This window comes from Rana temporaria, chromosome 1, assembly GCF_905171775.1.
Source record: "Rana temporaria chromosome 1, aRanTem1.1, whole genome shotgun sequence".
NCBI lineage: Eukaryota > Metazoa > Chordata > Amphibia > Anura > Ranidae > Rana > Rana temporaria.
The window spans coordinates 539,433,535-539,444,342 of NC_053489.1; the positions used below are offsets into that span (position 1 = coordinate 539,433,535).

Consider the following 10,808-nt stretch of genomic DNA (forward strand, 5'->3'; position numbering starts at 1 on the left):
AAAGAGGCCTTACTCTCAAACCAAGGTTTTACTGTACATTTCTTTTAGCAGAGACCCTAGAGAATAAAATTGTGGTTGTTGTAATATTTTATGCCACACTGTATTTGTGCAGCGGTCTTTCAAATGCAATTTGTTTTGGAAAAAATACACTTTATTGAATTTAAAAAGAAAACAAAACAGTAAAGTTAGCCCATTTTTTATGTATAATGTGAAAGATAATGTTATGCCACGAGAATCATGAGAGAATTGTGATCTTTTATCTAAGCAAAAAAAATCATGATTCCCATTTTAGCCAGAATCATGTAGCTCTATAGGACATAATTAATTATTATCTGTGATTATTGATGGGCTGTGCTGCCAGTTGTTGCCAGAAAGGAAATGTACAATGGCTGGACTGCACATTTGCACTTTACTTAAGACTGGTACACACAGGTCGAATATCAGCGAGTTCTATCAAACAGGCATGCCTTAAAACAAGCAGTCGACTGGTACCCGATCAGCTCTCACAGCCAATGGCTGTCCCCCTGTCAGAACACAATAGCACAGCAAGGGAGATTGTTGTACTAACATCACATCTGTTAGTACATCGATCTGTCCGATTTTTTGGGCTCAACCTGCTGGGCTGAATGAAAAAAAAATCTTTTAGCGTGTACCCCACATTATTTCTTATGCCGCGTACACACGATCAGTCCATCCGATGAGACGGACCGATGGACCGTTTTCATCGGTTAACCGATGAAGCTGACTGATGGTCTGTTGCGCCTACACACCATCGGTTAAAAAAATGATCGTGTCAGAACGTGGTGACGTAAAACACAACGACGTGCTGAAGCTCAATGCTTCCAAGCATGCGTCAACTTGATTCTGAGCATGCGTGGATTTTTAACCGATGGTTGTACCTACTAACGATCGGTTTTGTCCTATCGGTTAGGAATCCATTGGTTAATTTTAAAACTAGTTGCCTTTTTTTTAACCGATGGTCAACTAACCGATGGCGCCCACACATGATCGGTTTTGACCGATGAAAACGGTCCATCAGACCATTCTCATCGGTTTAACCGATCGTGTGTACGCGGCATTAGAGCACTGATTGAGCTAAATAGTAGATCACTTGTGATAATATTGTTTATGATTTTTAATGAACATATTAACTATTTGTGGACCACACTGAACAAGTAAGATATATTTTTATTCATTTCATGAATTCATTTAGGGCATTTATGTAATGGCACATATTTATTAGGAGTTGCACTGTGTTTTTGTGGTAGGCAATGTTAATATAATTTATGATACTGTATAACACAGTTGCTTAGTTAGGTTTGGAAGGGTGTTGTGTGCAGAGTCAGAGTCGGTTCACACTAGGGCGACACGACTTCCAGCGTGACTTTCAGAGGCGACTCCGACACGACTTGAGCATGAACCACAGGGCGATCTGGGGCGATTTACAACACGACTTGAAGTCGTCTCCAGGACAGGAGACTTTCCAGTGGCCAATCAAACAACAATCAGCTTTAGGGGAGGGAGGGGGAGGGAGGGGTTTGCCTGAGAAATGTTATCTTCCTGGAAAGTAGCTTCAGTTATGACAGTGATCAGACTTGGAGGCGACTTCCATTGAAATCAATGGGTACAAATCGCCTACAAGTCGCATTGAAGTAGTACAGGAACTTCTTTTGAAGTCGGAGCGACTCGAGTCGTGTGTATTAACACCACTCCCATTCACTTGCATTGTTTTTCTCGACAGCGCGACTTGGGACGACTTTAGCCATGACTAAGCACTAACTGTAAGTGCGAAACGCGTCGGCCATCCTGTTTTCTGTTGGTTGCAGTGACTGTGTTTGTACAGTTGAAAAATAAAGACAACTTTTTTAAGTTATTTTGGAGTGCGGCTGTCCAGTTTTCGTTTCTCCATTTGCTGGGACGACTTGAGGCGACTTCAAGTCGGATCCCAAGTCGCCCCAGTGTGAACCGGCTCTCATTGTTATATATATTGTTCCTAACACAACACCTTTATTCCTTGTATGCTTTCTGACCTTCTGGGAGTGTCCAATTACTCTCTGAGCTGGTCTATCCCTCCTGTCCCTCTGCACCTCCCTCTTAAATACTAGAGAGTATTTCTTGAGTGATAGCTCTGAGTCTGTTGAAGTTGAAGATGACACCAGATAACCTCCAAGTTGGCAGCACCCAGCAACGTCTCAGAGCTTCGGAATGTTTACAAAAGGGAGTTTCTCGCAAGTTAATCACATGCATTAAATACGTTGTATGAACATATAATATTATTGGAAGATTTTGTTGAAATAAATGGTCTGACAACAGGTTCTCTTCAAAAACACATCTAAGGCCGCATACACACGGGCCGTTCCAAACCGATGAGAATGGTCCGACGGGCCATTTCCATCGGTTCACCGCTGAAGTGGCCTGATGGTCTGATGTGCGTACACACCATCGTTCCGAAAAACCGATCGTGTCAGAACGCGGTGACGTCAAACACACGACGTGCTGAATAAAACGAAGTTCAATGCTTCCAAGCATGTGTCGATTCTGAGCATGCGCGATTGGACCGATCGGGCAGCGGGCCATCGGTTCGTTTTTAAAGCATGTTTTAAAATTTTGGACCGAAGGACAACAGACCAATGGGCTATACACACGGTCGGTTTGGACCGATGAAACTAAACCTCGGTCCATTCTCATCGGTTTTGTCCGACCGTGTGTACTGACACTTGCATTGATACCATAAGGAGGAGACAAGGGTTCTTGAATCAGTATTTAAGGACCTGAAAGCAGATATATTCTAGACGTAGACAATCTTGTTACAAAACCACTTATGTAATGCAAAGAGAGAACACCAGAGATGCTGTTTCACCAACTGGCCATTAATACCTTTAAAGGACATCGCAAAATAGTGTCATAAAGACGTGGCACATTCAAAAAGAATAACACAGTCTAAACAATCAATAGTCTTCACTTACAAACATTTTTTTTCAGAGACTATTCTACAAACTAAAGAATGAGATGTTGCATAACAGAGTTTCAGTAATTACAAGACATGATGTAAATGGCTAACCAGGTCAATCCCCCGTTATAAAAGAGCTTAATGTGATTGTTAACATGACTCTAAAATTAACACTTACAAAACCTCAATTTTTTTCTTAGCATTCTTTTTATAGAAGCTAAGAATATTATGTAACTCTAGTAGAACTTCTTAAATAAAGTCAATATAAAAGGTTTTCAAAGTTACTAAACTACAAACCACCAAAAAAGTAACATAATTATTAAAGCACATACCATTAGTGAGCGCACACTGTGTAAGCCAATTTTTAATAAGTCAGTTCACAGATCTCCTTCAGCAATTAGTAAACTTACTGTATATACAGTGTAGCATGTTTGTTACAATGGTAAGGATATGTGGTCTCACAAGAATTATTTGGCATTCCACCCACCATCAAAGTTTTTGAAAAAATATTTTCTATTAAAAAAAAGGGGCGACCATGCTGAAACAGAGATGAATTAAAATTCTAAATGTTGCTGTTTTTCCAACAGTTCAACAAGCTCTTTGTGAGCCCTGGTCTACTTATTTAGAGACCTGTTGTTTCTTACTTTAATGTTTCTGTGCACTTTGCCTATCTGTTCACCATTTTGCTCAAAGGAAATACAGGGAAAGCCTAATATAATGGCGCTCACATTATTATCAACAAGTGTACCCTTGTTGACCTTCATTGTTATGAATAATACAGTCCTGATCAAAAGTTTAAGACCACTTGAAAAATGGCAAAAAATCATATTTTACATTGTTGGATCTTAACAAGGTTCCAAGTAGAGCTTCAACATGCAACAAGAAGAAATGAGAGTGAGACAAAACATTTTTTGATCATTCAATTAATTGAAAATAATCAATAAACTGAAACAGACTGTTTTTCAGCTGATCAAAAGTTTAGGACCATATGTCTTTAAAAGGCCAAATCTGTGCAAAGATGTGGATTCATTGTCATTGTCTGTCAGGTAGTCACACGTTGTGATGGCAAAGGCAAAAAAACTCTCCCTTTTTGAACGTGGTCAGGTTGCTGAACTGCATAAGCAGGGTCTCTCACAGCGTGCCATCGCAGTAAGACAGTCATTTGGAATTTCTTAAATGATCCTGAGGATTATGGAACAAAAAAGTCAAGTGAAAGACCCAAAAAAATGTCACCAGCACTGAGCCGGAGGATCCAATTGGCTGTCCGTCAAGACACTGGACGATCCTCGACCCAAATTAAGGCCCTTACTGGTGCTGACTGCAGCCCCATAACCATCAGATGGCATCTGAGACTGAAGGGCTTCAAAAACAAAAAATATCTTCAAAAACCTTGTCTCCTTGAACGCCACAGAACTGCTCGTTTGAACTTTGCAAGAGAGCACCAAACATGGGACATTCAAAGGTGGAAGAAAGTTTTATTCTCTGATGAGAAAAAATGTAACCTTGATGGTCCTGATGGTTTCCAACGTTACTGGCATGACAAGCAGATCCCACCTGAGCTGTTTTCTACGCGCCACAGTGGAGAGGGCGCCATAATGGTCTGGGGTGCTTTTTCCTTCCGTGGAACAATGAAGCTTCAGGAAGTGCAGGGGCGTCAAACGGCCGCTGGCTATGTCCAAATGTGGCAGAGAGCATTCCTCATGACTGAGGGCCCTCGTCTGTGTGGTAACGACTGGGTTTTTCAACAGGACAACGCTACAGTACACAATGCCCGCAGGACAAGGGACTTCTTCCAGGAGAATAACATCACTCTTTTGGCCCATCCTGCGTGTTCCCCTGATCTAAATCCAATTGAGAACCTTTGGGGATGGATGGCAAGGGAAGTTTACAAAAATGGACAACAGTTCCAGACAGTAGATGGCCTTCGTGCGGCTGTCTTCACCATTTGGAGAAATGTTCCCACTCACCCCATGGAAACGCTTGCATCAAGCATGCCAAAAACGAATTTTTGAAGTGATCAACAATAACGGCGGAGCTACTCATTACTGAGTTCATGTTTGGAAGTTGGATTTCTGTTTTGGGGGGGTTTAGTTTTTTTTTTGGAGGTGTGGTCCTAAACTTTTGATTAGCTGAAAAACAGCCTGTTTCAGTTTATTCGTTATTTTCAATTAATTGAATACTCAAAAAATGTTTTGTCTCACTCTCATTTCTTCTTGTTGCATGTTGAAGCTCTACTTGGAACCTTGTTAAGATCCAACAATGTAAAATATGATTTTTTGCCATTTTTCAAGTGGTCTTAAACTTTTGATCAGGACTGTATGTAAAGGAACTAATATAGGAAATTGAATATGTTTTTAACAATGCCTTCATAACTTGATTTTTTATATTTTTTTGTAGATAAATTCACTAGCAGTGTCTACACAAATACCATATATATGTATAAATTGGAATTTGAAGAAGAATATTCTCTTTTCAGAATTAATGCAGTCTCTACATATTGTTGGCTTCCCAAACATCATGGGTTATCAATATGATGTGCTTGGTGTGAAAATAAACTCACAGGGTGCTGTCAGTTGGCGTGAGGAGTTTTTCCAGTTTTTCCTCCCATGCTTTAGACTACTTTCACACTGCGAGCGTCTCCCATTAGCGCTAAAGCACAACTCATTTTAGTGACGCTTTAGTGCTGTTTAAGCTCAGATTTTGCACTGCTTTTCGGCTGCTAGCGGGGCACTTTTAACCCCAAGGAAGGGGCTAAAAACGCCTGTGTTGCGGTGCTTCCAAAGTGCTTTTCAGGTGCTTTGGAAGCGCTGTCCATTCATTTTTTCAATGGGCAGGGCATTTTGGGAGCGCCGTATACAGCACTTCCAAACTGCCCCAAAGATGCTGCTTGCAGGACTTTTCCTAACGTCCATCAAGCGCACCGCCCCAGTGTAAAGAGACACACTGAAATTAATGGGAGGCAGTTTTCAGGTGCTATTTAGAGGTTATTTCTAACTGCCTCAGTGTGAAAGGGGTCTTACAAAGTATAGGTGTTTATGTATTCCTTTTTAGCTCAACCATGTACCAAAAAGTTATTACAACAGTTGACTAATCCATCCCTGTGATGGCAAAGACTACTTTACAAAATTATCATGTAGAAAATTAAAATAAAAACCATGCAAATTACTTTTTAGTGTATGCAATCATGTATTCATTGTGCTGTTTTTATTTTTGAAACAGATTTTTCCAGTGAAAGAAGATAAAATGTAAAATGTACTGAAGTATCCTTTTCTGGAAACAAAATTTCCCTCACACCCATTTACTAAGAAAAGAGGCAAGAAGGCAATAATAAAAATGAACTGTACTGAATGTATGTGGACCATTTTCACTGGTCCCAATCAGGTGCTGCGTGAGTCAATATGGTTAAAGGAAAACGTTACTTTTGTTAAAGAAATATATATATATATATATATATATATTTGTTACACAGACTGTTTTGTAATTAGGTATTTTTAGAAGTGACCTTTCCACTGCAGCCAATTAAAACTGGAAGAAGATTCAAATGTAGCTTCCATGCAACCATGGCAACTGTCCTTTCTACAGGACTTTGTTGAATTGTTATCCTTCTGCTTATGCAATTGACTCAGAACTCTACATAACACTTGGGGTAAACAAATTCAGGTTAACGCAGGGATGTTCTTAGGTTTACTGTAATAAGCCTATCTTTAGTGGAAAGCTTGCCAAAGGTCTTGCATGTCTGGAGAGATTCAAATTGGACTTTGGTGGTTTCTATTACAAATCTGGGGCTGGCCATGTGATTTTAGAGGGCAGGCTCTCATACCTAGCTTTCACATTTAGAAATCTTATAGGTGTAATCACATGATCAAGCAGGTAAGTATCTGCAGTTTGAAGAAAGCTTTAAATTGTGGTCAACTACATTAATGGATTTTTTGTTTTCTTATGACCTAAATTGGAGTTTAACATCAACTGAGACACAGTTAACATTTTGGCTAAACATTATTGTGTTTAATATTGCAGAGAACAGTAGGACAATACTGGATCACAGTATTGACATATACAAATCAAATTATTGGGTGCAGAAATCAATGATAAAATAAAACAATTTAACTCATAAACACCATCAATCTGCATGTGTCTGTTAACTGATCTGACTACTGTACACTAAAGACTGATTGTTTGCCATTGTCTACTACTCTGTCTACTATGTTTTTCACATTTTGCATGTATCTATTGCAGAGCTAAAATGCCTGTATAACAAACTACTTGAGCCCCCTTAACCTGGATTCAATGCAGTTTGTTAAAAAAATCTTAATCAGTCATATGGTGACAGGGGGGATTCTTAGACTCTTAGTAGCATGTATTTGCCATACAGGCTTGCTCTCTCTAATTAAATGTTTTCAAATGTTTGGGTGTATTGCAATCCAACATTGATAAAATTCATTATACCGGAAGTGGCATCAACAATAGGATCAACATGCCTATCTTTCAACATAACTATCCAAAAAAATGACCTTTACTTAAGAAAAGCAAATGTGTCCTCTGACAAGTCATAAGTACGGGCCTCAGAGGCTGTTACCTTACTCTACAGGCCAGCACATAGACCTGTCATTGCCCAAGAGTTTCATTTCCCCCCCCCCCATTGTCTACTTCATATTTAAATGTAATAAAACCCCTATTTTTAAATTCTGTTTACAACACATGCATAGTTTAGAATAAAAAATAAGTTATTTTTCTTTAAAGAGTAGGCAAATATTTTTTAAAGAAATAGTAGATATAAAGCCAGTGTCGGTGAATATAACACAAGATCCCCAACTCCTGACAACACATTATTATATTCATTTTAGGAATTACCTTATTAGACAAGCATGACATTTTTATACCCTCTATTCATTAGGAGCAATTATTATAGTAACTTCTTGGATAAAACAAACCCGAAGAAACATATTAATTGCTGTCTGTCTTTCAAACAGCATCTTACTGATAACATGTATTATAACTGAGAAGCATCTTGAGTAAATATATCATGGTCAGTAAAAATGGGTTTCTAAAAATCTGAACTGCATGGTCACAAGTTATGAAAAAAAAAAGGGTTGTGGTTACCACAGTAATGCTGATAAATCATTATCATATATCTAATTAGAAACAAAAAATACATGAATCCTCATTGAATGATTACGTTTTACAAAATGATGAATGTACTAGAGCTAGACATTTTGTATACTGAATAATCATAATCGTCTTTCCTTCTTCTACTTCTAAGCAGGCATTGAACAGTGTGCAGCATCTGTTCTAAAGAAAAATGACTCCTTACTTACCTCAACTTCTTTGTTCTTCTCCTTTGTTTTTCCCATTGAACTTCTCCCATTGCTAGCAGTCTCCCGAGCAGGGACTACACAAATCTGTTGCAGAGGCATGTTGTTGGGGCTGCAGGTAGCCAACACCTGATTGGATGCTTTGTGTATTCACTCCACCTTTGAAGCCCACCTGTATAACAGCTCATATCCTTGATTTTTCCAGCTCAGCTCTACGCACAAAAATAAATAATAATAATAAAAAAAAAGGTAAATATAGATATTACTAGAAATGTAAGAGATCCGGGTCTTTTAAAAACAAAAGATAGAGAATTTGCAGAAGAAAAAAAAACATAATCCAGTTAGTTTTTGGGGTGAAAAAAAAAAAAACGATGAACACGACAAGTTCTAGGTAATGTGCTCTGTCATTCGAACACCCTTTCACTCCCCCAAGAGCAATGTGCAATTCAATTTCTATGGTACCTAATAGCTGTCATGGAAACCAAGGAAACCTGGGTCTCGCAGGCCATTATTAGCAAGTGCTTTCTCTAATGGCACAGACTTCCACATTTGCAGCGGCTGCCACTTCTGCTTTTGTTTCCCAGCTGATTCCCCAGGAGGCTAGTAAGCACCCAGAGACACTGCATCGTGCTGACTAGGTAAACAGCCATAAGGCTGAAAAGCTTAGTGCCCTATTTTGAAGCCAAATCTCTTCCTTGAAAAGCGCAGATAGCTTGCTGTGTCGTTCATGCGTCTAATCTGCTTAGGTCAAAGGATCTGCCTTCAAGTGAGGAACAGCGGTGAGTGAATCAGGTGTAAAAAGGAATACCACACTGACAGGAGCAATGTGCTGTTCTGTAGCTGAATCCACTTGCTGTATTTTGTGTGTGTGTGCGCGCGCGTGTGTGTATAAGACATCAGCTGCAGCACAGGCAAAATCAACAGGCACCCAAGAAATGAAAAAAAAAAAAAATGCCCAGACATATACACTCAGCAGATCACATGTAACATTGTCATGTGAAAAGGCTCTCTAAGCATGGCATTTAAGGCAGCTGTCTTAATGTAAATGAGGCACATTAACTTTTGCTTTGTGTCACATTTATGACATTACCTGCTGTTGATGCTGCTGATTAAAATACTGGTTTGTGAACTAGCCACGCTGTCACAGAGATGCAGTGACATTCAGAATAAAGAGGTGGCTTAATGAGATGGAACACAAGTGATTAAAACAAAAACAGCAGCTAAAGAGATGAGCACGTACAACAGTGAACCTCTTCAGAGGTTGTCAGTGGGGCACCAAAGTAAGCAAAGAGTAAGAAAATTATCTTTTTTAACCTCTTGCTTACCGCTCCATAGCAGTTTTACTACAGGGCGGCTGCCGTCTGCAGGATCATGTGTGTGTGTGTGTGTGTGAATATATATATATATATATATATATATATATATATATGCAGGGCTGGACTTACCATTGGGCTTGACTGGGCTCAAGCCTATGGGCCCTGCCCAATAGGGGGCCCCTTACATTTAAGTTTTTTCAATAATATGCCAGTCATTTGAAGTGGTTGTAATGTAAACCCTAGGACACAATATTGTCTTTAAAAATAGCCCATAACACAGGCAGCTGATCATTTGCATGACGTCACCGCGCTTGTGCACATTAGCCCCTCTAAACCGGCATTTAAAGCTTGCCGGTATGCAGTCTGTGAGAACGTCCCCTCTGTCTGGCACAGAGAAGAAGTCTTGCGGTGTTTAGCTCCTTCCACTCTTCCTGATACTCCCCCGTGTGACTATGTCTGACTCTCTGGAATGTAGATCGTTACTCACCGTCCTCATGTGCAATCTAGGACTACTGGTCTGGCATTGTACGTGATGACGTCAGAGACCTATGACAGGGGAAGTACAGTATGTTTTCAATATGTTACTTGATAGCAAGTAAACAGACTTAACGTAACTTTGTTATTTACTAAAAAAAACAATCAGATTTAAGGACTTTACAAAACCTCTGATTAGTCAAAGCAGTAAACATTTTTTTATTTTATTTCAGAAATTATGTTTATAATAGGTACCATGTGCTATTATTATTATTATTATTATTATTATTATTATTATTATTATTATTATTATACAGGATTTTTATAGTGCCAACAGTTTGCAAATCACTTTATAATATAAAGGAATTAGGGCTGTTACTGATTACAATTTTCGTGTTTGATTAATCGATTTTTTTTAATCGACTAATTTCGATTAATTATAGTGCACATACAGATCCAACTACTTTTAGCTGATCTCCTTGCATTGCAACTCTGCATTAGTCAGTAGAAAATGTGGTATACACTATATACAATTACTCGACACTAGTTAGTTTCCACAATCCATGACTTAACTTCACAGTTCACACAAATATGTTTTAAATTCAAACTGTAGCACTGACGTAAGTATTTTTTTCTTATTAAACTTTAAGAAAAACTTAGAAAGTTAGTTTAATTATAAAACTTATCTAGTATATTGATTGTCACTCACTTTATAGTAGGCAAGTAGGCATCACTTTAGCCAGACATGATCGCTTT

At 38.8% G+C, this 10,808-nt stretch overlaps 1 protein-coding gene across 4 annotated transcripts in view; it reads right to left on the bottom strand.

Annotated features, from left to right (window-relative positions):
• MARCHF1 (membrane associated ring-CH-type finger 1) overlaps positions 1-9,202 on the bottom strand; it is a 478,593-nt gene extending 469,391 nt beyond the window's left edge. For 2 of the 4 annotated variants that reach the window (XM_040332749.1, XM_040332732.1), the window contains exon 1: positions 8,266-9,202. In XM_040332749.1, coding sequence (XP_040188683.1) covers positions 8,266-8,364 — 99 coding nt within the window. In that variant the 5' untranslated portion in view covers positions 8,365-9,202. The remainder of the gene's footprint in view (positions 1-8,265) is intronic. The other 2 variants (XM_040332740.1, XM_040332758.1) reach the window with 2 other exon arrangements.
• Positions 9,203-10,808: the final 1,606 nt, after the last annotated feature.